Genomic DNA, 26,348 nt, shown 5'->3' with positions numbered 1-26,348 from the left:
CCCAGGCTCCTCCGTCCAAGCACATGGGATCCCCTCCAGTGGATGGGGTGACCCCAAGGTGGTTCGCTTGTTCCGAAAAGATGAACTGGATCCCCTTACTCCGGTCATCTTAGGCGAGCTGGGAATTGAAGCCCTTCAGGAGGATTCCAGGTTGGGGGCTACTATGGACTCTGAGGTCCAGCGTGGTTGTTCCCGTTCCATTTTTCGGTGTCTGACTTTTTATTTAAGGAGTAGGACACTCCTGATCTGGGGTTAAAGGTGAGCAGGGCCATGGATAAGTTATACCCGCTCCCAGAGGACACGCTGGATCTTCTCAGGGTGCCTAAAGTAGATGCTGCGGTCTCAGCGGTGACTAAGACCTTGACTATTCCAGTGACAGGAGCCGCAGCCTTGAAGGATCTGCAGGACCGCAAGTTGGAGGTATATCTCAAGAGAATTTTTGAGGTATCAGCTCTGGGAGTCCGGGCTGCCATCTGCAGCAGCTTCGCGCAGCGGGCCAGTCTCCGATGGATCCAGGATTTCCAAGCATCCGTGGAACTTGCAGATGCCCAGTCACAACAGGTTGGGAGAATGGAGTCTGCAGTGGTTTACGGTGCGGACGCACTGTATGATCTTTTGCGGACCTCAGGAAGGGCGATGGTTTCAGTGGTTTTGTCGTGTCACCTCCTATAGTTTCGGAATTGGTTGGCAGATGTCTCTTCCAAGTTGCATTTGAGTTCTCTGCCCTTCAAGGGCAGATTGTTGTTCGGACAGCAGTTGGACGATATGATCAAGTCACTCAGGGAGAACAAGGTCCACAAGCTGCCGGAGGACAGGCCCAGGACGAGAGGCTCTTTTCCTCAGAGAGCAAGGTTTCGGGGGAATCAATGTTTTCGCTCCTCCCAATCCACGGGCTCCTTGTTCGTCAGGGACAAAGCTGTCAAAATACATGGCCCCAGTCCTTTTGAGGCCGGCGGCCCTCCAGAGAAGGAGCTCCTCAGTCTCATGGGGGCCCCAAGCCCTCACAATGAAGTGCAGCCGGTTCACTCCTCTATTCCAAAGATTGGGGGCAGGCTGTCCTTATTCCTGGAGGAGTGGACCATGGTAACGTCAGATCAATGGGTCCTAAGCATAATCGAACACAGCTATGCTTTAGATTTTTGCATGGCTGATCCAAAACCGCTTCATGGTTTCCCCATGTGCGTACCGTCAAGAGGCAGGCGGTACATGAGACCCTGCTGCGCTTACAAGACCTCAGCGCCATAGTTCCATTTCCAGCCGGAGAACTCGGGCGCGGGCGTTACTCGATCTATTTCATTGTGCCGAAAAAGGAAGGAACATTTCACCCCATCATAGATCTGAAACAGGTCAATCGGAAGCTGAAGGTGCCTTGTTTTCGGATGGAAACTCTGCGCTCTGTGATAGCATCCGTCCACAAGGGAGAATTTCTGGTGTCGTTGGACCTGACGGAGGCTTATCTGCACATTCCCATCCGTCCGGATCATCAGAAGTACCTACAGTCCGCGATCCTCTGCCAACATTTCCAGTTTTGTCCTCTCCCGTTCAGCCTCACGACAGTGCCAAGGGTCTTCACCAAGGTGATGGTGGTGGTAGCAACAGCCCTGTGGCGCGAGGGAGTAATTGGTTCATCCCTACCTGGACGATTGGCTGATTCATGCGAAGTCGGAAGAATTGTACAGGACCGTGGTCCAGCGTGTCCTCCGGAGGTTGACTTCCTTAGGTTGGGTGGTAAACCCCAACAAGAGCCATCTGATTCCTTCTCAGTCCTTGGAGTTTCTGGGAGCCAGATTCGATACAGTCTCTGGCAAGGTTTTTCTTACAGAAGAGAGACTTTCCATGTTGATTTCCCAGGTGGATTTATTCAGTTCCATGCTTCAGCCCACAGCCTGGGATTAATTGCAGGTCCTGGGGTCGATGGCTTCCAATCTCGAGCTCGTTCTGTGGGCCTTTGCTGATATGTGTCCTCTGGAGTCCACTTTCCCAGCAGTTCCAGCTTCAATTACCGCTGATGGACGTGGCGCGTGCCAGCCTACATTGGTGGCTGTGTCCAGACAACTTGCATCGGGGAGTGGACTTGGAGATTCCCACGTGGATCGTGGTCACTACCGACACCAGCCTCTCCGGATGGGGGGGGGGGCGGTGTAGGGCCAGTGGATGAAGACGGAATCCTCCTGGTCCATCAATCATTTGGAGACCAGGGCAGTTCGGCTGGCGTTGCAGGCCCTTCTTCCCTTAGTGGAAGGGTGGTCAGTGAGGATACTATCAGACAATGCCACAGCAGTAGCTTACATCAGTTGTCAAGGTGGAACCAGGAGCCGTCCTGTGGCGACGGAGGCATGGCTGCTGAACGCCTGGGAGGAACGGCACCTTTACAAGATTGCGGCCTCCCACATCGCCGGGGTCAACATCGTGCAGGCAGAATTTCTCAGTTGAAACCAGTTGGATCCAGGGGAGTGGGAACTCTCAGACAAGGCCTTTCATCTTCTGTGCCAGCGTTGGACCAGGCCATCCATGGACCTCATGGCAACATACCGCAATGCCAAGGCTCCCCGTTTCTTCAGTCGGCGATGAGAACTGGGAGTGGAGGGAGTAGATGCTCTGGTTTTGCCCTGGCCAAGGGACGTTCTGTCTAACGTCTTTCCTTCGTGGCCGTTGGTCGGAAAAGTGTTGCGCCGAATCGAAGTTCACCCAGGTACAGTGATTCTAGTGGCTCCGGAATGGCCACGGCGTCCATGCTTTGCGGATCTTCTGACTCTAGCAGTCGACGGTCCGCTGCGGTTTCCTCCGTCCCAGACTCTACTGCGCCAGGGGCCCATATATTTCGGCGAGGTTGATCACTTCTGTCTAGCGGCATGGCTTTTGAAAGGCAGAGGTTAAGTTCGAGGAGTTATTCGCCTGCGGTTATCACCACGCTCTTGCACTCCCGTAAACCTCTACATCCAGAGCCTGTTAGATTCTGGGGGGTGTTTGAGTCCTGGTGTGTGGAACGTAGCATTCGTCCTGCCAAGGCCTCAATCCCGGAAGTTCTGGAATTCCTTCAGGCGGGATTGTCCAAGGGTCTGGCCTTTAATTCCTTGAGAGATCAAGTAGCAGCGTTAGGTTGTTTTCGAGGTAGGGTGCATGGGGTGGCGCTGGCTTCGCATCCCGATGTGGCTAGGCTCCTGAGAGGGGTTAAGCACTTGCTCCCTCCAGTTAGGAATCCCTGTCCTTCCTGGAAACTTAATTTGGTTCTCCGCGCCTTTTTCTCGGCCCCCTTTTAGCCCTTGAAGCGGGCGACCCTGAAGGATCGCACTTTGAAAATGGTGTGTTTGGTCACTATTGTTTCGGCGAGGTGCATTTCAGAGCTCCAGGTGTTATCTTGCAGAGAGCCTTTCTTTAGGATTTAGGAAGCGGGTGTTTGGTTGCGCACGGTTCCCTCCTTTCTCCCGAAGATGGTATCTGCTTTTCATTTAAATCAGTCTGTGGAGCTTCCTTTACGGGTTTAGATTCCTCTTCGCCAGAGGCCAGAGATTTGCGAAAGCTGTATGTGAAACGGGTATTGTTGCGTTACCTGGAGGTCACAAATAGTTTTGTCTGACGGATCATCTTTTCGTCCTATGGAGTGGACCCAGAAGGGGTCAGAAAGCTTCCAAGGCAACTATCGCCCGTTGGCTGAAGGAGGCTATCGTGTCTGCATACCTTGTATAGGGCCGGTCAATTCCGGTCGTGCTCGCAATAGACTTCGTGGGCCGAATGTCAACAGGTGGCGCTGCAAGAGATTTGTAGGGCGGCTACCTGGAAGTCTACTCATACTTTCGTGAGACATTATAGACTTGATGTCCGGGCACCTGAGCCTGGGGAGTTCGGAGCCAGTGTTCTCCGAGCGGGACTCTCGCAATCCCAACTTGGTTAGGGAAGCTTGGGTACATCCCAGGAGTCCGGGCTGATCCGGGTATGTACAGGGAAAGGAAAATTGGTTCTTACCTGCTAATTTTCGTTCCTTACTACCACTGATCAGCCCAGAGTCCTACCCAGGGAGAGTCCGCTTGGCCGGTGGTTCATTATTTCTGGATGTAAATTTTCATATGCTCTCCTGTTCAGTGTCAGAATTATAGGGCATAGTTTTTTGGGTTTCAGTTGCGCATTCTTCATTTCCTCTGCTCTTCGGGGGGAGGTTGTTCAGTGAAAGTTTTGAATCTTTATTATTGTTCTGCTTGAGTCCAGTGGAATACTGACAGACTCTAGGTGGCACCTCAGGGGGGTATACGACAAGAGTCCACAGAAATTGGTCTGTCTCCGCCTGCTGGAGGGGAGGTAAAACTCAGGAGTCTAGGCTGATCCATGGTACTACAGGAACGAAAATTAGCAGGTAAGAACCAATTTTCCTATGTAGCTTTATGGCACTGTGAAGTGTAAGTTGTTGAAGAGCTGTATAAAGTAATCCTCTTTCATGAACTTTAAGCACAGGTCTGTAGTGAGTGTTTTGCAAGCTATTTTTTCTCAGGCCTTGTATGCTGTTAGACTTCTCTCTATTAAAAACAAAGGACAGCTGCTGTTGCAGTATAATTCTTCTCAGGTGGCTCTTTAGAGCCAGTTCACCCTTGCCAACAGAAAATGGGGAGGAGATTAGCTGAGTTCAGTATGGGTGACTGCCAAGTGGAGCAGATGCAAAACTTTGTAGGAGCAAGGCAGATGAGTTAGCATTACAACTGGCAGATACTCAATGTGACTTCCAAAGTTTTGTTTTCCCCATTAGACTATCTACTATTTTGTCTTTAAAATATTGTAGATTTTTGCACTCTGCAATTACAGTATAGCTCACAAAATAAGCAGAGGCTTCAACTCTTTGCAGCAGTATGCTGGTATTGAACACTCTGCTCTTCTAGAAGACACTTTAAAATAGCACACTAGAGGCTCGGTGGTTTAAACATTTTTCTTAGTAAACTTGGCAGCTTTGTTTTTGGATTATGTAAATGTCTATCTTTAAAACACAGAGGGCCTTCTATGCTTTTATTTTTGGAGTTGACAAACGCATGTGTGTGCTAATATTACTAGTGGATGGCATATTGCATAGATGTGGCGGTTTTATTACTTCTAGCTTCAGATTTTGTGGGTAAACAGGAGATAGTTCCCTACCAATTAGTGTGGGTGTCTTATTAATTTTTTACTTATTTTTGTCCCTATGTTCTTTCAGTTGTGTGGTCTGTGTGTGTTTGTTAATGCAAAGTTACAAAATCAGGTATTCAGTGGTATATAACCATAATGATTTTGCTTTAGTAAGGCAATATTTTAACGTGTTAAATGTTTGTTTTTCCATGTTCTCAGTGACTTTTTCGCAGCAGATGATGAATTCAAAAATGAGTTCAAAGTTGCTCCGTTTCAAGACTGTATATTGAGTTTCTTTGGATTCTCAGATGAAGAGAGGGCCAGCATGGAAGAAATGACCCAAATGCAAGGTGTGGGTTACATAAATTCACTGGAATTGCTTGGCATGACCTTAAAATGTTCCAGAAAATATCTTTTCAATATCTCTCCTCAAACATCAGTTTGGCTACTTACCTAAATTTTTGCCTCCAAGATATCGTTTTGTGTTCAAAATCTTTATAAAACTGCCCTGTGGTATATCAAATGAGGACACTGGGTAATATTTCCCTTGCCAACCAGCATGCAAAGAGATTCCTGATGTTTTCAGGTGATGCCTCCATGTTTATTTTCCTAAGAGTTGGGGGTTTGTCCATGTAGCTGTTTTGTTTGATCTCTAGGCATGTTCCCAGGTTTTCCTCCTGTTTTCTTTTTAAGTCCTGGGCTTGAAGGCTCTGTTGGTCATTTAACACTGTTGAGGTGGCAGTTAAATCAAAAACTGGAATGCTTTTATTTTTATATGATTTCTTTATTAAATATTGAAGTCTCAAATGTCTTTTAGGTGGGAAATATCTTGCAGTTGGTGATGACAGATGCACCCATCTAGTGGTGGAGGAAAGTACAGTAAAAGAGTTTCCATTTGAGCCTCCAGCAAAACTTTATGTTGTGAAGCAGGAGGTGAGCATAACCACTCTTGCAACCATGTTAGCAAATCAATGTTCTGTTCACTGGAGTACTCAAGAAGTTAAATACAAATTAAGTTCTAACTGTATACCTGTTTTTTTTTCCACATTTCAGTGGTTCTGGGGAAGTATTCAAATGGATGCTAGAGCAGGAGAAACTATGTATTTATTTGAAAAGGTGAGGTTTTCATTTGTAATTTTTTATTTATTTAATTTTTTTATGGGAAGACTTTAGAATTTTAAGTTGCAATATCTTCCATTCAGTTAAATTTTTTTTTTTTTAAAGTCTCCTGGTAATGTTCAGTAAGCAGACTAATAAATATATTTTTTCTGCATTTTTTGTTGCAGCCTGATAGTCCTGCACTGAAAAAGTCCGTATCTCTCCTCTCCTTGAATACGCCAAACAGCAATCGTAAGAAACGACGCTTGAGAGAGACACTTGCTCAGCTGACTAGAGAAACTGACATTTCCCCATTCCCTCCTCGTAAACGCCCATCAGCTGAGCATTCTCTCTCCGTGGGGTCTTTGTTGGATATCTCTAACACACCAGAGTCCGGGAAGTCCTATGCAGGTAGAGTAGAAGCCCTTAAATTGAGTTTCTTTATGAAGGTGCAAGTTTTTTTTTTTTTTTTTTGTTTTTGCTCTTTTCATCTAGTTAAATGTTCAATGATCTCTGCTTGTGATTAATTTAGGAAATGAGACGGTTGTTGTTGGATAAAAAGCAAACTATAAAAATTGCATGCAGGAAGCTTGTTTGTTTTCATGAGGGGAAAAATCCAATGGTGAAAAAGCAGTCAAGGCCTGGGGTCTTTAAAAAAAAAACCAACAAAACAAAAGAAACCCAAAACCTTCTCCCATGGGGCACATTGCTCTGCAAAGTGCAGTATGAGAAGAGGTCATTGGGTACATAGAAGTCATAAGGAGAATCAATGCATTTCATGTCTTAAGCCCATTAAAATCACTACCTGTGTTACAGAAGCTTATGGCCCAAAATAAGTGAGAGCAGGAACAAGAGTGAAACAGAAATTGGATATGGAGAGAATCAATTACAGCAGTAAGATGACAGAGCAATGCTGTCTGACAGAATACTTTTACTGTTTCTTAAAGCTTGATCTGTATCTTTCATATAATCAAATATTGGTTTCTTGCTTTAGAAAACCTTTTACCGGATGCAGATGTTCTTAGCAGGACAGAAAATGTTTTAGACTGCTCTAAATCGGTTAATTTCCATTTATAACATACACACTCATTGACTTAAAGCTTTGCGTAGTCATGCTTATGAAGTCAAAGGGCATCACTAGTTTGCCACATGATTTCCTTTCCTGCTGTTCGAGAATAGTTTTATATTACTCAGTAATTCTCTGTAGATGGTTGTAATTAGATTGCCTTTTTATTTTTATAGTGTTCATTGTTGATTTTCTGTTTCCCATTTAAAAATTCTCTAATATAGTAAGCACATTCTTTGTTATGTAACAGAGGTCTGGTTTCCTGGATCAAATGTGCAGCTACTTCTACTTAAATGACAAGCAAAACTGATCCTTAATGTTTTTCCTGATATAAATTCGTAATAAAGGTAACTGACCAATTTGGAATCTGCATTCACTGCTGTCAAGGAGCCTCACAGTCCTACATATTAGGAATGTGGGTAACTTGGCCAGAGTGTTGCTTTCTTGTTGAATGTGAATGATAGAATATGGTATTCCCAAATGCTTAGTATGAAACAATCTTTCTTTCAGATTATTCAGGGAACAGAGTAGCAGTAAGAAAATCGTTCAGTGGTAGAGCACAGCCCACCTCTCATCAGAGCAATAGATGTAGTGAGACCAGGAGGAAGACCAAAAGGAGGAAATGCAGGAGTATGAAAGAAAGCAACCATCACTTGGATAATTGCCTTCCTCCCAAACGGTTGCATCCTGTAGGTTTTCTTCAGCCAGTGCACACGACTGCTAGTAGTAAGTCATCCAGAAGGCTGGCGTGCTAGAATTCCAGGCAAAGTGACAATTATTTCATCTCCCAAAAAAAATCCTTCTCCAAAAGGGGAGCATGAAATGATGTTGTAAGGGCTTGGAGCTAGAAAAACTTATGTAATAAAGAACATTAGAATATTTGGCACGGTAAAGAATATTATTTGTAGTGCCACCAGATAGAAAGCACATTAAAATAAAAATGTGCTGGCTAATCAGAGCTTTCATGTAATTGTGGTGGGGGAAAGAAAAAATCCACATTTATTGAGGGCTGAGCATTACTTTAAAACTAGCTCCCAAAATAAAACCCTCATGTCATGTTACTGAAGTTATCCAGTGTTAGACCAAGATACGAGTCATCTTGAATATGAAAGCTCTTTTGAGATCAAAGTAGCATCTTGCTCCAAACCAGGTGGCGACTATTGGTGTAGTTTGAGGACAATCTTCAAAACCATATATGTGGGTAGATTGCTCTGTGTGAAAACGTATTCCATACATTACCCCCCCTCCCAAAGTGGCTAAAGCTCATGCCGGGTTCACCCATTAAAAAGGGGCACTCTTTTTGGGCACATGCAGATTGTAGGGAAGGAGAACAGCATATGTGCATGGTTGGGTTTTTTTTTTTTTTTTTGCTCTTGGCCACCTACATAAAAGCGGATGCAAACTGCACAGCTGGATTTAATGTGTGTACTTTAAAAGAGTTTTCAAAGGGGGAAACGTACCTGTGCTGTTGCCCTTTAAAGATTTGGGTAAAGTAGGTGTGTAAACTCCCCTGCATAGTCTGCAACTACCCACCAGTTTGAAAACTGCCCTCCTTATGGCATCTCTGCCAATGTGTTCCATTGGTGAAATCTAGTAAGTAATTCAAATATTGGATACAATGTTAAATTAAGCCTTTTTGTTTAAGAATATTTAGTGTGCATTTGAGAAAAAGCTAAGTTCCCTGTACGTACCCGAATCAGTCCAGACACCTGGGTTTTGCCTCCACACCAGCAGATGGAGACAGAGCAAGATTTGACGGGCTCTGCCACATATAGCAGGGTGCCACCCACAGCCTCGCAGTCTTATTCTGTCTCCAGCAGATGGTACAGGTGCAGAGTCCACAGCCTCTGGGATCCCTAGTGGGGAGTTTTGGTGGTTCAGTTTAGTTTAGCCAGGATCTTGTTCCTTGTCTGTTTGACTTTCTTCGGGGTTTCTTAAAAAAAAAAAAAAAAAAAAAAAAAAAAAAAAAAAGGTCCCTCGTCGAGAGAGCCTCCCGGGGGGGGGGGTGGAAGGTTCTGAGGGGACCATCCCCCCTGGTCAAGGCCGCTGCTAAGGGTCGAGGACCCGGCCCCTTCTGGTTTGCAGCGTCGGGGGTGACACCGGGGAGGCCGGTTCACTCACCCCCCCACTGGAGCAGGAGTCCAGTACCAGGGACAGCGAACGGCAAGTTGAAGAAAAAGTGTTTTTTGCAGGTCTGTGCGCGCCGACTCTACGCTGCTTCGTTCGCAGTTTTCTTTTGCTGTACATTCTTTCAGTGCTTTCCTGGTGTTTCCCGACGGAGGGGGGAAGATGCCCGGGGGTCTTCGTGCTACGCGACTGTCTTTGTTCTGGCTGCGTGCCGGGCGGCGAGGGTTCGTCCGATCCCGGTCGGGGGGGGGGGCGCGGGGGGGCGCTGGATTCGGGTGCTGCTAGAAGTGAAGATCCGTTCCCGCTCAGCGTGGGAACGGCGGCCATTTTAGGCTCCTTCAGGGAAGCCACGCAGTCAGTGCTGGGGGATGGGCCGCTGCCTCCCACGCCCTCTCCACAGCAGCTGCTGCCCGGGGGGAGCTGATGCACAAAGTCTTTAAAGCCAAGAAGGCAGGGAAGAAGTTGGCTCCAGGGGGGGGCTGGGGCTGCAGCCCAAGTCCCGGAAGCAGCGGAAAAGGAATAGGTCCCGGAGGGACTCGGATCCGCCAAGAGATAAACAACCTTTGCGGTCCGCCCCTCAAGAGACTGACACGGGAGTTCATGTCTCAGGATGAGATGGATCCACAGGTAAGGCCTCTGGGGGGGCTGATGAGGCGGATGTGGAGGTACTGGTTCAGCCAGGTACCAGCAAAGGAGCTCCAGTGATGGAAGGAGACGACCCGAAGGTGATACGTCTCTTTAAGAAGGATGAACTGGCACCACTTATCCCGGCCATTCTTCAGGAGCTCAGCGTGGAGTCCCATCCAGGAGCCAAACTGGATCTGGTCTTGTTGGGCCTCAGGGGTCCTACGGTGGCTTTTCCGTTCCACTTCTTGGCGACGGATCTTCTCTTCCGGGAATGGGACACTCCGGATTTGGGCCTGAAGGTTAGCAAGGCCATGGACAAGCTATATCCTCTTCCAGAGGATGCTTTGGAGCTTCTCAGGATTCCTAGGGTGGACGCAGTGGTGTCGGCCGTGACAGAGGTCCACGATTCCAGTGACTGGGGCTACAGCCCTTAAGGACTTACAAGATAGGAAGCTGGAGCTTCAGCTTAAGAAGGTCTTTGAGGTTTCGGCTCTGGGCGTCCGCACAGCGATATGTAGTAATTTTGCCCTGCAGGCGGGCCTTCGCTGGGCTCAGCAACTCCAGGCCAATGCCGAACTCTCAGAAGAAGAAACGGCTCAAGCGAGTCGATTGGAGGCGGTGATCGCTTACAGCGCAGATGTGCTGTATGACCTCTTACACATGTCTGCCAGATCCGTGGTTTCTGCACGCCTTCTCCTTTGGCTTCGGAATTGGGCAGTGATGGTGCTTCCAAGGCCCACCTCGGCTCCCTTCCTTTCAAGGTAAAGTTGTTGTTTGGCAAGGAGTTGGATGATATGATGCAATCACTCGGAGAGAACAAGGCTTATAAACTTCCTGAGGACAGACCTAGGTCTCGGGGTTTGTTTCCCAATAAGACCTGGTTTCAGGGGAACAGGAAGTCTCGTCCAGCGAGGTCTTCTGGGTCGTCTTATCATACAAGCTCGTCTTGGCCTCAGTCCTTTTGTGGAAGAAGATTCAGGAAACAAAGTGGCCCTCAATCAGGGACGGGGGCTAAGACTTCGCAATGAAATTCGTCCGGTCCATTCCTCTCTGCAGGTTCCTCACCCGTTGCCAAACGTGGGAGCCAGATTGGCGCTGTTCTTCGAGGAATGGACCAAAATAACGTCTGACCAATGGGTCCTCACCGTGATGAGTCAAGGTTATGCTTTAGATTTTGTACAGATTCCTGCAGATAATTTCCTCGTCGCACCCTGCGGTTACCGGGAGAAGTGAGCAGTGGTGCAGGGAAATCTACAACACCTGTGGGACTTGGGGGCGATTAATTTCGGTCCCTCCCGAGCAACAATGCATAGTCCCAAAAAAGGAGGGGACATTCAGACCAATATTAGACTTGAAGAGTGTCAACAGGTGTCTTCGGATACCGCGCTTCAAAATGGGGATGATTCGGTCGATTGTTGCCTCAGTTCAGCCAGGCGAGTTTCTGTCCTCTCTGGATCTCACGGAAGCATATCTGCATCCAACCGTTTTACCAGAGGTTTCTCAGGTTCTGCATCCTGGGCAGGCACTATCAGTTCCGAGCTCTCCCTTTCGACCTTGCCACCGCTCCTCGCACGTTCACCAAGTGGTGGTGGTGGTGGCGGCACAACTCCGGAGAGAGGGTTTCCTGGTGCATCCCTACTTGGATGATTGGCTGATTCGGGCGAAGTCCGAGCTGCAGTGTCAGACGGAGGTCACCAGAGTCCTTCAGCTCTTGCGATCTCTCGGATGGGTGGTCAACCTTGCCAAGAGTCGTTTGACTCCTACTCAGTCCTTGGAGTTTCTGGGAGCGCTGTTCGACACGAGGCAGGGCAAGGTATTTCTCACCAAGGAGCGAGTGGTCAAGCTACAAAGTCAGGTGAGGCACCTATTGTCCCTACAGATGCCTCAGGTACGGGATTATCTGAAGGTCTTGGGTTCTATGCCCAGGGCGTCCACTAGTGTGGACGCCCTGGGCTTTCGCTCATCTGCGTCCTTTGCAATCCGCATTGCTGTCCCGCTGGAGTCCTGTCTCCATTCCAGTTCCATCTACCGCTTCCGCTCACGGACCAGGCGAGGGCCAGTCTCCACTGGTGGCTGGTATCTGATCATTTGACGTGTGGAGTGTCTCTGATCATGCCCGACTGGACGGTAGTCACCACAGACGCCAGTCTCTCCGGCTGGGGAGCGGTCTGTCTTGGACAGTCGGTGCAGGGACAGTGGTCAAAGGCACAATCTCAGTGGTCCATCAATCGCTTGGAGACCAGGGCGGTGGCTCTGGCTCTGCAATCCTTCCTTCCAATTCTTCAGGAAAAGGCGGTCTGAGTCTTGTCAGACAATGCAACTACAGTGGCATACATCAATTGCCAGGGAGGGACAAGGAAGTCAGCTAGTTGCGACGGAGGCGCAACAATTGATGAGCTGGGCGGAGCGGAATCTCAGCAACCTTGCAGCATCTCGCATTGCTGGGGTAGACAACGTTCAGGCCGACTTCCTCAGTCGGCACCATCTAGATCCTGGGGAATGGGAACTGGCCGGGGAGGCGTTTCAACTCATCTGCGAGCGGTAGGGCACACCACACGTGGACCTGATGGCCATATTCCAGAATGCAAAGGCTCCACGGTTCTACAGCCGGCGCAGGGAGAGAGGGGCCGAAGGGGTCAATGCGCTAGTGCTTCCCTGGCCCACAAATGTTACTGTACATATTCCCTCCCTGGCCCCTGATAGGCAAGGTACTTCGGCGCATAGAACTTCATCCGGACATGATTTTGGTGGTGCCGGAGTGGCTGCGGCGTCCGTGGTTTGCGGACCTACTCAATTTGACAGTCGAGTCGCCCCTGCGATTTCGGGAGTCCGCGGCTCTTCTTCATCAAGGCCCTGTCTGTTTGGAGGAGGCGGATCACTTCTGTCTCGCAGCATGGCTTTCGAAAGGCAACGCTTGAAGAATAAAGGGTATTCAGATGCGGTGGTAACCACGTTATTGAGGTCTAGGAAGCAGTCGACGTCCTTAGCTTATGCTCTGGTCTGGACGGTGTTTGAAGACTGGTGTGGGGATTGTGTAGTGGATCGCACAAGGGCTTCGGTTTCTGATATTCTAGCCTTTCTTCAGGCAGGTCTTCAGGCAGGTCTCTCAAAAGATCTCTTGTACCCTTCGGGTTCAGGTGGCGGCTCTAGGTTGTCTCACCCTGATGTGGCGCTTTTTCTTTGGGGGGCTAAGCATTTATGTCCTCCGTTGCACCATCCTTGCCCGTCCTGGAACCTTAATTGGATGCTTTCGGCTTTGTTCGCCGCCTTTTGAGCCTATCAAGCGGGCGACGCTGAAGGATCTTACGCTGAAAGTGGTGTTTCTAATTGCGATTGCTTCGGCTAGGCGAGTTTCTGAATTGCAGGCTCTGTGTAGGGAGCAGTTTTTGCGGATCTCTGATTCGGGGGTCTCTTTGAGGACGGTTCCTTCCTTTCTGCCAAAGGCGATGTCGTCTTTCCATTTGAATCAGTCGATGGAGCTTCCCTTGTTTCCAGAGGGGGAGCGAGCTGATCCTATGGTGTGGGATTTACGGAAACTGTATGTTCACAGGGTTCTGCTGCAATATCTCGAAGTTACGAATCCCTTCCGTGTATCTGACCATCTCTTTGTTGTGCAATGGTCCAAAGAGGGGAGGTGCGGCCTCAAACTGCAATAGCTCGCTGGCTCAAGGAGGCCATTGGGTCTGCATACTTACTGCGTGGGAAACCTGTTTCCGTGGGCGTTCGGGCTCATTGTACGCGGTCTCAGGCCGCCTCTTGGGTGGAATCTTCAGGTGTAGCCTCAGGAGATTTGCAGGGCGGCTACTTGGAAGTTGTTGCATACTTTTGCAAGGCATTACCGCCTGGATGTCCAAGCCTCGAATTCGGGTGGATTTGGTGAGGGAGTGCTCCGAGCGGAACTCTCTGGTTCTCACCCTCGGTAAGTTGGCTCTAGTACATCCCAGGTGTCTGGACTGGACTGATCCGGGTACATACAGGGAAAGGAAAATTATTTTCTTACCTGATAATTTTCGTTCCTGTAGTACCACGGATCAGTCCAGGGACCCACCCATGTCTGTGTATTTTGAAGTAACGGAGAGTCCGCTCATGGATTTATTTACCTAGATATTTGTTCTATTGTTCATTCCTCTGGTTCTGAGAGTTCTGTTCCAGTTGGGGGTTTGGACTTGGCCTTGTGTAGGCGAATCATAGGTAGTTTGGTTGTTTCGTTCCACTCTGCTTTGACATTACATAAGACTGAGAAGCTGTGGGTGGCACCCTGTTATATGTGGCAGAGCCTGTCAAATCTTGCTCTGTCTCCATCTGCTGGTGCGGAGGCAAAACCCAGGTGTCTGGACTGATCCGTGGTAATACAGGAACGAAAATTATCAGGTAAGAAACTAATTTTCCTCTTGAACAGATCCGGGTGGGATCTCCTTCTCTCACTCTTCCTTGGATTCAATTGTTCATTCTCCTTATTTGTTACTTTAGGTGATTTCTCTGATGGAAAAATTGGGGACCAGGCTATTCACAGCACTGTAATCCCAGTGGGGAAGGGTGATCCAAAAACCTCCCCACTACTCTTTAGTTACAAAATACTTTAAATCTCTGCTTCTCTGCCCTTACTGTCTCGCAGCAGGATCCATCACTGGTGCTTGCCTGCCTAGTGAGTAGAGTAGGCTGCAGATCTTTGGTTCCCTGAAGAGAGAGACCCCTGTTCCAAAGGGGTATCAGGCTTAAGCCTATCTTACTGTAAATTATATTTTATTTATTTATTCAGCTTTATATACCGGCTTTCAACTTAATTTCAAGGCGGTTTACACTGATCGAATTTGCAGTAGCAACATTCAAAACACATATGTACTAAACCTATCATCATACATGTTACATCATTTTTCAAAAAACATTAAATTAATAACACAATACATTTACATAAACTAAAACCATTTTAAATACAATCATAGATAAAACCCCAATAAGAAGGACCCTCTGGCAGGGAGTGCATGGTGAGGTATCTCTTCTTTAAAAAAAAAACCAAAAAAAAACCCCACACACCTCTGGGCAAGGCTGGGGTGCCCTACCAGAGTATGGAAAAATGGCTGGGCTAAATAGCAGTCATCCAATCAGAATATCCAGGTGAAAAGGTCTGAAGGGTATCCTTTCTAAGTGTGTTCTAAGGACACGGATACAGGGATAGTAGCTTTAGTGGCCGGATCTGATAGGGGTGGCACAACTACATGGCATTCACATTAATTGTCTTCATACTGGCTGCCATCTGCTAAGAAAATAAGACCATAAATTGGGATGTGATGTTGCTTTGGTGAGGGAATAAAAAACTAAACTGAAGCTTTCTATGAGCGAGATGGTGGTGCTCTCCTTCCCATTCACCTCAATTTAATTTCTAGCAAATGACGACAGTGTGATAACTTTAGAAATCGGAGCACTAATGGGCCTCACTTTCGTACAGAACATACCTGCCTGTTTTCTGTCTATGAGCAGGCATGAGTTAGCTAGAATGCCATCGGATGGTGCTGACACAGACCCAGCTCTGAGCATGTGTGGGAATTCTACATGTTGCCGCCTCATGAACCCCTCAGTCTTTCTTCATTCAAGCTATTGCATGGACATGCCCCAGTTTATTGATTTTATTTCTCTACTTTTTTAGGGTCCTAGTGTCCCTATCTGTCTCATTGCTTCTAATTGCTTTTTGCCTGTGCTTTGGCAGCTTATCAGTCAGAACATCTAGAAGCTCTAAAGAATGAGAAAATGTTGGCCAAGAAGCCTCTGATAAGCAGCTTAAAAGCCTCTGTCTGTGAGTGTTGGATGTCCATCATGGCTACACACTCTTATTACTGCTTGGGCCTAGACCACAACTCAAAACTGCTACAGCTGTGATTAGATGTCTTCCAGGGCACAACAATACTGTATGGGGAAGATGCCAGTGGGTAAGAGCCCAAAGCCGTGGTGCCAGGGTAAGCAGCACAGCTGCTCCTCAGAGCAAAGCATTATCTGTCTCTGCAAAAGGCCAAGGCAGGAAGCTTCTTCCTCAGTCCTGTAGGTACAGAAAGCCTCCACTCCCACCTTGCCTTGTGGTCTGACTTCATGATCTATCTCAGATCGGTGGTTGAGTGGCATAGAAGCCTGAGGTGCCAAGAAGTGCCTAAGCAGCTCGAGGAACCTCTTGTTGGGGTGGTTCTCTCAGACCCGAAGAGAGAGGTGCACAGCTCTGCTGGAAAAAGCTTTCTTGATGCTGATGTGGCACATAGCCTCATTGGCACAGGTACTGCATCTTTTGTAGCACAGAAGATCCCCATGGCTCAGGCTTTTTTTTTTTGTTGTCTTTGTTTTGTTACCCAGTCCTGACATGGCTGCAGTACTGTCCTTGTCACTGGTGCTTTGCTTGCATTCTAAGGCACAGTTGGCATCCGTAGTGCAGTGATCTGTGTTGGGAGTGGAGCACTTGATGTTCTTCCAAGAGTCTTACACTGGGTATTATGGTATGAAAGGAGCTATTGTTGCCATCTGAGTGAGATACTAGTAAACAGGAGTTGACGCAGCCAACTTTGAGCACCTTGGAGCCATCCAGCTGCACAGCTGCCAGACACTGGGGTCCTCTTAAGCTTTGTCAACCCTGAGTGAGGATTACCTGTTCTGACTGCTTGGAGAGGATCTCGTTCAGTTCTGCATAAAGAAAGGGAGAAGGTCTCAGCCAGTAGGAATACAGCTATCTGAGCTAGTGAAAATTTTTTCTCTATACCCTGAAGATTGAAACAGGAGGTTAAAACCTCTTCTGTCAAATTGGAGGAAACTTTTTTTTTTTTCCCTCTTAGTGGAGCTGCTCCATGTTCCGTGCAGATGTGTACTTCACGGTGCTTCCAATGTTGGGAGTAAGTCCTTACCATGGAGTGGTGACCTCTTCCTCCAGGGGAAGAAGTGGGTTCTCTCTACTGTGGGTTCCTTCCAGACATTCCCCACCAGACAAGCAGAGGTAGTCTCCTCTGGTGCTGCCTTCCTTCTACATCAGTCTTGAAATGTAGTGTGTTTCTTGTGATTAGGAGTCATGGGGGTTTCCATGAAAATCCCACCTGATCACCTAACAAACTTACTTCTGCATACCTCCTGTCTGGAAGATCTCGCCTACTTAAGATTTTTGAATAAGTTGGCAAAGACTGTCCATTGGTATGTAAAAAAAAAAAATACATCTTTAGGCTCTTCAGTTCCTCCAGATTCTGCATCTATCCTGATGCACAAACTCCTTCAGGACTTGTCTGCCACATCCTCATCTGAATCTTTTGGTAGCTCAAACTGAACTAAGTATAGAGGTCATGTTCCCTGGAATTTTGGGTAGTCTAGTTGCCACACCACTTTGGTGTGGCAGAGTTGGTATTGAAGTACACAAAATGTGCTTGTAGTCACTCTAGCACCCCTCCTTCTCCTGAGAGTCCCAGAGATGTTGGATACGTTTGGGAGGAAGGTCTTCAAGGGTTCAATGCTGAGTGCCCATCTTTCAGCTCATCAGCTGTGTCTGTTCGAATGTGTCCAGAAGCCAATTGCCTACAGATTTACATATCCTTTCCTAGCATACGGATAGATGGACTCAGGTCAGTGACTGACGTCGCAGTATATATAGCCCCTGCCAGTATTTTCCGTCTCCAGCAGATGGTGGATGTGCATCTCCCCATGGGGATTGCTTGAAGTTTTTTTGGAAGGAGAAATTTGAAATCTAAGTATAAAAGTCCCGTTCTCCTGTGGTGATACTTAAAAGGTCCCTCCCACAGTTGAGAATTCCTGAGCTGATTTCTGTGGTCCCTCACAGGTGTTCCTTGGTCCGGTAGCTGGTTTTGTCAGTGTGGACTTAGCTGCATGAGTAGCTGAAAGGCAGTAGGTGCAGGAAGCAGAGCACGGTGGTGATGGCAATTACCCTCTCTCCCCGCAGCCATAGACTATCTCTGTGCTCAGCCAGATAAGATAATTGTGTGTGGTGGGTGTGTGTGTGTGTGTATGTATGTCCAGTGTATGTCTTGCTGTGCATCCAGTTTTTGGGTGCACAGTAAAGCCTTGAATTCTGAGCGCCCATGTTGAGTGCCACCTAGTGGCCACGCTTCTGTCAGCGTTCAAGTAGCACTGTGTGCCTGAGTGTTTTACGTGCCTTTATTTCCCTCGCCTGAGTGAGTGCTGAGGTGTGCGTGCACAGGTATTGGATGCATAACTTTTGGGCACCTAGTCGAGCGCATATATCACAAAAGGCTGAAAGCAGCACGCCTCCGGCTGCAGTTCAGCGCATTGTCTGCCAAGATAGCACCTGTGCCTCAGAAGCCTAAGAACCTTTTTGTACTACCTGTTCCTTTCAGGCATTTTCTTCGTGGAACACATGCTGCTTGGAGGATCAGAGTGTTTTGTCTTCCTTTTGGTTTCCCGTGTGTAAAGCTTCTTATTGTTTTTCCCATGATGGAAGCTATTCTAGAATTGATTGAGCTTGAGTGCGGTGCTTCAGAGGCTATTTCCAAAGTGGTCAGATTTTGGAAGGCCTATATCCTCTGGATTCAATATGGAGAGTGCTTCTTTCTTCCCAAAAGTAGATGCACTTGTGTGAGAAGTCTCCAAGTGGATTACTACTCCCATGAAAGGGCGAAAGGCTTTGGATGCTCATGTTAGCAAGATTGAGACTCTCCTTGAGCAGGCGTTTGAAACTGTGGCAGTGACCTTTTATTGCTTCATGTTTTTCCTTGATGGTTCGCTCTTGTTTGCTTCTCTCCCAGGAGGTTGCTGTCTCTGCTGTAAATCCTAGCTCTTATGGTATCAGCTGCTGCCTTTTTTTTTTTTTTTTTTTTGGGCTGATGCGGGATGTGCCTTAGTCCGCACCTTGTCCAGATGGGTGACTTCAGTTGTAGTGGCAGGTGCCAGTTTTGGTTGAGAAATTAGTTGGCCAATGTGACCACCCAAGGCTAATCTCACCAAATTGCCTTTTCACGGCTCGCTCTTATTTGACAATGAGTTGGAGAACCTGGCTAGTAAGTGTAGCAAATCTCCAGTTCCTTGTTTTCAGGAGGATGAGACAGGTGCAGCACCCCTTTCTCATGAGAGGTCATGCTGCAGGATCCAGGTGTTTGAGACAGACGTGCAGATTTGGGTTGTAGACCCTCCCATACATCCCAATGAAGATTTGCTGAACCACCTTTGGGAGCATGAGAGAGGGGATGTCTCTGTTATCAGAGGGGAGTCAAGATCACACCGGCCCAGTGGGTCTTGGAGGTTATACGAGAAGGATATGTATTAGAATTTCGCAGTTTTTCTTGGGACGTGTTCATAGTATCCCCTTATCATTCCTCACAGAAGAAGCAGGTAGTGGAGTTCATGCTTAAAGGCTCTTCAGGCTTAGGACTGTGGTTCCAATGCCCACTTCTCAGAGTATGGGGAGCTATTCTATTTGTTGTGCCCAAGAAGGAGAGCTCTTTCATCCCATCTTGGATCTCAAGAGGGCCAACTGTCGTTTGACTGTGACTCATTTTTGCATGGAAACCTTACACTCTGTTATAATGGCGGTGCAGTTGGGGGAATTTCTGATCTTCCTAGATCTGTCAGAGGCTTACCGTTTATATTCCCATCAGATTGGAGCACCAACACTTTCTACACCTTGTGGTGTTGCAGCGCATTTATCAGTTTTGGGCGCTGCCCTTTGGTCCAGCCATGCTCCCAGTACATTTCCCAAGGTTATGGTGGTAGTAGGGGTGGCCTTGAGAAGGAATCCTGGTACACCTATATTTGGATGACTGACTGATTTGAGCCAAGTCTCAGGTAGAGAGCTGCTTGGTGACACACAAGGTGATCTCATTATTGTGGGAGCTTGTTTTGGGTGGTGAACTTGACCAAGACCGTTCTTCAGCCATCCCAGTCATTGGAGTGTCTTGGGGTCCGATTCGACATGGGGCAGGACAGAGTTTTCCTACCAGAAACTTGGATTCTGAAATTGATGTCTCAAGTGTCAGTTTATTAACACCATGCGTCCTGTGTGGTCCTACCTACAGGTACTCTGGTGGCAACCCTGGAAATGGTGCTGTGCGAGAGGGCGCATATGCATGTTCTTCAGTGCACTATGCAGTCTCGTTGGACCCGCAGTGTCAGGACTATGTGGTTCGGCTCCACTTGCTGATGGAAATCTGCTCCTGTCTCCAAGGATGTTGCAGGAGGATCATCTGAGGAAGGAAGCTCCCTTGCCCTCTATGACCTGTCAGTACTCGTGACAAATGTGAGTCTCCATGGTAGGGGAGTTCACTGTTTGGAGTTGACAGCTCAAGAGCATTGGAGTGCTGAAGAGTCCTGGTGGAACATAAATCACTGGAAGCCCAGGCAGTATGGCTGGCATGCTTTCAATTTAGCCACAGGCTGCAGGAGCCAGCGGTTCGCATGATGTCTGGCAGTATAAAGATAGTGGCCTATATTAGTTGCCAGGGTGAAACCAAGAGCCAGCCAGTGTTGCAAGAAATAGACTAGCTTATGGTATAGGTGGAAGATCATATGCAGATGATCGCGGACTTTCTAAGCAGAGAGGGTGGGAGTTGTCAGCCGAAGCGTCTCAGCTGGATTGTGGATTGCTGGAGCCTTCTATTCCTAGATCTGCTGGTGACTTCTTGCAATGCAAAAGTTCCTAGATTCTACAGTCGCAGGAGAGATCCCTGGGAATAGATGTTCTCTACAAGTCTGGCCAGAAGACAGTTTGCTTTATGCCTTTTCTCCATGACCCTTACTGGGCAGGATAATTCACAAAATCAAAGGCCACAGGGAACTAGTGCTCCTGGTGGTGCAGGACTGGGCCAGGCATCCATGGTATGCAGATTTGAGAAGATTACTGGAGGTGTCTTCTCTCTCCCCCCCCCCCCCCTTTTCACCTTCCACCACACATGGATCTGTTACAGCAGGAGACCAGTTCTTCATGAGGATCTGACTCAGTTCTGTCTTACGGTTGACCCTTAAGAGGGCTCTCCTGTTATAGTGTGGATATTCCTCTCTGTGATTGTCACCTTACTCTGTGCTCACAAGTTCTCTACTTCCTTTGCTTTTGTGTGGGTTTGGAGAGGTTTTTTTTTAGGCCTGGTGTAAGGAGCATGGTGTCCTTCATTCTGTACCTTTTGCAGGATGGGTTGAATAAAGGATTGGTCCTTAATTAAATTTTTTTTGGGAGGTGCAGGTTATATTTCTTTAAGGGGCCAGGTGCATGGTGGTTCATTGTTTCATCCTGATGTAATTTTGTTTTTTTGAAGGGATTGAAGATTCTTAGGCCTCCCTTGAGGTTACCGGGTCCCTTGTGGAGTCTTAACTTGTTGCTTGATTTTTTTTGGTAGGCCCTGTGTTTTGACCCCTGTGTAGCCTTTCCTTGCGTTTGTTGACCTTGAAGACTCTGTTCCTGGTGGTATATGTTCAGCACTTCAAATTCTTGAGCTGCAGGCCTTGTCTAGCTGGGAACTGTTCCTTCGCTGACTCCGGTGCATTACAGCTGCATACTTTCCATCCTTCTTGCCAAAGGTAGTCTTGGACTTTCATTTGAATTAGTTCATCTCCTTACCGTCCCTGGCTAAGGTCAGGGATGTGGAGGAGTATCTCCTCTTGCACTCCTTGGATGTCAAGAGACTTGTCGTGCGGTATCTGGAGATTTCTGAACCTTTTTGAAAGACTGATCGTCTGTTTGTTCTCCAAGGTGGGAGTAAGCAGGGTTCTCCAGCTTCACGGACATTATGGGGCTTGTTGGATTATGGAGGTAGTCATGGCCGTGTATGGGGATGATGAAAAGCTGTTGCCTAATCAGATTAAGACTCATTCCACTAAGGCTCAGGCATTGTCATGGGTGGAGGTTATTTTGTTGTCTCCCGTGACATTTGCCAAGCTGCAACATGGTCTTCCCTACACTTTTTCCAGGTTCTTTCGTCTGGATGTGCAGGCCTGGGAGGATGTAGCCATTGCACATGTGATGTTGACTGGACCACAGGCAGCCTCCCACCCTGTACAGGAGTAGCTTTGGTGCATCCCAATGATCCCAAGTCCATCTGTCTACATGATAGGAAATGAAGAAATTACTTGCCTGATAATTTTGTTTTCCTTAGTGTAGACAGATGGACTCAGCTTTCCACCCTCTGCTGCCGCATGAGTGTCAGTACTGTGGAGATACGGATCTCAAGGGCTTACTGGTTCATCCAGTCCCTAGCTTGGGATGCCTATAATCTTATGAGTTCAGTGTTATGGTTGGTTGAGTACAGTTCTGGTTACCTGTGTGTTATGTTTTTTAATCAAGCTTTTTGCTAGTCTGTCCACAGTTGCTTTTGAAAAGAATACTGGCAGGCTGGGGTCATTGCAGGGTTATGTATACTGTGATGTCAGCTTGCTTTGACTCGGGATCAGTGGGTTTATGCTCCCCTGCTAGCAGATGGAGACAATCTGTCTACACTAAGGGAAAAAAATATCAGGTAAAAAATTTCTCCATTAAAAAGATGAAAAAAATTGACCAGTCTGCAAAAATCTTTACAGCACCTATAAATTTCTGCATGGTTGGCATCTCTTCCAGATCCTACCCAACCTTGTAGGGAGCTCAAAAAGAGTTTGCTCTGGAATGCTGGCATGACTTGCACTAGGTTGCTGGGTAGCTGGTTGGCTTAGGAATATATATATATATATACTGCTGCAATTGCAATGGAGGAGAGAGCTCAAGATTCCTCGGCTACAGCGTCCACTAATGTTTAGATAACATTTTCCTGTCAGTAAACGTTTGTTCAATGCACCACAAACTAATTGTAAACACAACAATATGGTTTACATAGAAAACCCCCTTGCTGTTAATGTTTCTCTAGAGTTGGCAGCCCTGATGCCATGGCTGTAAATAGTCCCAACTTGCCCTATACCATGAGTGAGCTAGTTATGACTAGGCCACAAGGCCATAAAAAAGAGGAAGTCTACATATTTTGTAACATGAGAAAACTGGATGTTGATCTCTGTAACAGTATTTATTTTATTTAAAATTTAACTGCTTTCCCAGTTCTAAAAACAACTAACCAAAGCAGTGCACAAAGGAAGGGGAAATTAAAATAACCTAAAACAAATCATTCTACAAAACATAAAGCTAAGAACTACAATATAATAAAGATCATGATACATTCCTTTTCCATCAAATGTCCATTGTGAAAATGTTTCAGAAACTTACTCATAGGTGTTATGATTTGAACTTTAAGAAAATAGGTTTATAAGATTTATTGACCCTCATTTAAAAGAATAACCAGGCTTTGACTTTTTTCAAAAACTAATGTGGTAGTTGTCGCCCCCCTCCCTTCTCAGATCTAAAAGTAGTGAATTCCATAATGTAGGCACTATACCCACACTACGGACCTAGGTCTCCTTCAGCTGTTAATGACATACTCTGTGCAGCTTGGTTCGCCCCGGGTCTGATTCTGTAAGAGCTTTAACTGTCAATTGCTGATATGCTTGCTTTTCTTTGTTCCTCCATTGCCTTGTTAACATTGAGTCTAGAATGGTGTAAGTGTTGCACAGGAATGCCTAACATTAGCCCCTTCACTTCAGACCAAATATAGCCAATGCATTTTAAACACCACACACAGTGATATTATGTGAGTCCTAAATTTAAATGTTTAAAGGTGGGTAAGAGAGAAAAATACAATTTGTACTGATTTCCATAATATCTGAATATGAACAATTGGAAGCATCTGAAATTGAGTTATTTTTGTTTGTTTTTTTTAACCTCATCAGAAACACCAAAAACAGGGGCAAAACCTTCCAAATTTTCTTCACATTTACCTCTGAAGCAGTCTGCAAGATGGCAGGTGGCAATGGAATTGTATCAAACGGAAAGCAATTACGTTGATATTCTTACTACAGTAGTTCAGGTAAATTTACTGTTTGTTTACAAGTTTTGAATTCTAGAAATTCTTCCACAGAATCTCAAATACTATGATTCCTGAACATACCCAAATCATTCCAGACGAGTGGGCTTATGCATCCCTACCAGCAGGTGGAGGCAGAGAACAAACCTTTGAGGCACTGCTACATAACCGAGCGTGCCACCTGCAGTCCCTCCGTATTTCTCTGTCTAGAGCAGATGGTGGAGGTGCATAACTGCAGACCTGACTGATCTGGAGTTGGAGAGTTAGATCTGCTCCTCGAGGTTGCCAGGTTCCTTAGTGGGCCATCCCTCGATTTGAAGGGGCAGGGGGGGTTGGATACCCCTGGTTTGTTGCCTGCAGATTCCAGGTCCCCTCCTGCCCGCCGCTGGCACCCTTTATCTTTGGTAATAGTGTGTCTTTTTGCTGGGCAGACTGGATGGGCCGTTTGGTCGTCTTCTGCCGTCATTTCTATGTTTCTATGCAACTAATACTGTTTGAGGGGCAGCCGGGAGAGTTGGCCTGTGGTACAGGGCTGCGGCGGTGAACTCTGTCTTATTTCAGGAGCGAGGAGTTGTAGTTTCCGATTCTTTGCGCAGGGGTTTCCTGGCGGGGAACCTTGTCTGTACTGCACACGCGGGTTTATTTTTAGCTCTGTGCAGCCCTCTGCCCAACCACATGGTGCTAAACAGACAGCAGGTTGGGGTTGTCCCTGTTTCTGCCAACTTTTGCAGTGCTCTGAAACCTTTTTTTTTTCCCTGTACGTGGCTCCCACACTTGCTGGCCTTCCCACACTCGTTTTGCTGGGCGGTCTGGTGGGACTATGTGATTCGGCCTTGCTCCCAGTGGGGGCGCTACAGCAGTATGGATGTTGGAGAAACCACATGTGGAGGTCTGCAGGACCTGGTCAGCCCACCTTAACTCCCTGTGCACTGGCTGTGCTGCAGGGAGGGGGGGGGGATCCTTTGCTATGGTTCCTAAGACCCAGAGGGGGGCCACGGGGGGGGGGGGCGAGGTTGGGGACCTCTCCCCCCTCCAATTCCCATGGGGAATCGTGGGCAGGGAACTCTAACCGACCGCAAGGTGGCTGATTCCTTCAGCTTTGTCCCCTGCGGTGTAGGTTTGTGAGGATGGTGTTGAGGAGGGAGAGGTCTCTGAGCCTAGTAGCCCTCAAACCATGCATAAGAAGGAATTTGTCCTTATGCATGAGGCCTTCTAGTATGTCAGGCAGCCAAGTGGGGACCCAAGGAGCTGTCTTTGTGACAGTCCGAGAGAGCTCGGGTGCCCTCTAGGAGACTGGATGGCATTGTGGGTCACGAACCGCTTGTCCGGATCAAGACCCTAGGGATCTGGGGGACTCTGATCCGTTGGAGGAGGAGGTGGCCTCTCTGGCTATAGACCCGCGTGAGACCGGATGAGGACCAACCTCCTGAGGGAGGCAAAGATGATCTGGACCTTCTGGAAGCTGCCGGGATGGACCCCGGGTGGTGCGCTTGTTTAAGAAAGAGGAGCTCCGGCCACTCATTCCTCAGGTCTTGGAGGAATTTAAGGGTCAAGCTGACTCGGGTGGAATCTGAAGAGGGATGGCTTGTGGGGTCCTCTCTGCCTTTCCCATTCAAAAGATTCAGAAGCTCATTAGTTGGGAGTGAGACTCCCTGGAGCTGGGCTTGAAGGTTGGAAGAGCCATGGCGAAGCTGTATCTTTTGTTGGGGGAACTTTTGGAATGCCTTAAAATGCCTACGGTCTATGCTGCGGTATCAGCTGTGACCAAGAAGAATGCAATTCTGGTGGCTGGGGTGGCTGCCCTCAAGGATGTCCAGGATCGCAAATTGGAGGTCCAGTTGAGGCGCATGTTTGAGGTCTCAGCGCTGAGCCTTCGGGCAGCAGTGTGCGCTAGCTTGATACAGAATGCTTGCTTATGCTGGATTCAGAGACTGCAGGAGCAGGCATCTCCAGAGGTTCTGTCCTCCACACAGGTGGCCATCTGGAGGTGGGGGTGGCCTATGTGGCAGATGCTTTGTATGATCTGGTCCACACTATGGTTAGGAGTATGGTCTTGGTGGCGGCTCGATACCTCTTGAAACTGCATAAATGGTCAGTGGACACATGGTCTAAGACTCAGCTATGTAACCTTCGCTTCAAGGGCAAACTGCTCTTTAGAGAGGACCTCGACCAGGTCATGAAATCTCTGGATGAAACAAAGGGCAACAAACTCCCAGAGGATAAGAAGGTTATCAGGAGGAGTTTTCCTGCTCATTCTTGTTTTTGGGAGTTGTGGAGGTTTCGGACGGGTAGATGTTCTTCAGCTGTGGGGCAAGTTGTCATCAAATCGTCAGCGGGCCTTTCGGGGACTTGGCTGTTCTGCTAGAGGCAGCTCTGGTCAGGGTTCCGGAGCCAGTAAGCTGGCCCAGTGAGGCCAGGGGCATCCACTCCTTGTTGGTTCCAGTTGGGGACAGGTTTGTCCCGGTTTTCTGAGGAGTGAGTCAAGA

General features: G+C 47.6%; 1 protein-coding gene across 9 annotated transcripts in view; it reads left to right on the top strand.

Moving 5' to 3' along the window:
- The window catches only part of ECT2 (epithelial cell transforming 2), a 199,443-nt gene that overhangs the window by 25,968 nt on the left and 147,127 nt on the right, over positions 1 to 26,348 (top strand). For 5 of the 9 annotated variants that reach the window (XM_029616751.1, XM_029616752.1, XM_029616755.1 and 2 more), the window contains 6 exons: positions 5,305 to 5,435; positions 5,903 to 6,018; positions 6,139 to 6,201; positions 6,372 to 6,594; positions 7,760 to 7,975; positions 23,729 to 23,865. In XM_029616751.1, the coding sequence (XP_029472611.1) occupies positions 5,305 to 5,435; positions 5,903 to 6,018; positions 6,139 to 6,201; positions 6,372 to 6,594; positions 7,760 to 7,975; positions 23,729 to 23,865 (886 nt within the window). The remainder of the gene's footprint in view (positions 1 to 5,304; positions 5,436 to 5,902; positions 6,019 to 6,138; positions 6,202 to 6,371; positions 6,595 to 7,759; positions 7,976 to 23,728; positions 23,866 to 26,348) is intronic. The other 4 variants (XM_029616758.1, XM_029616756.1, XM_029616757.1 and 1 more) reach the window with 1 other exon arrangement.

The sequence above is a fragment of the Rhinatrema bivittatum genome, chromosome 9 (assembly GCF_901001135.1).
Source record: "Rhinatrema bivittatum chromosome 9, aRhiBiv1.1, whole genome shotgun sequence".
NCBI classification, from domain to species: Eukaryota; Metazoa; Chordata; class Amphibia; order Gymnophiona; family Rhinatrematidae; genus Rhinatrema; species Rhinatrema bivittatum.
This window is presented reverse-complemented; position numbering and strand designations above follow the sequence as displayed.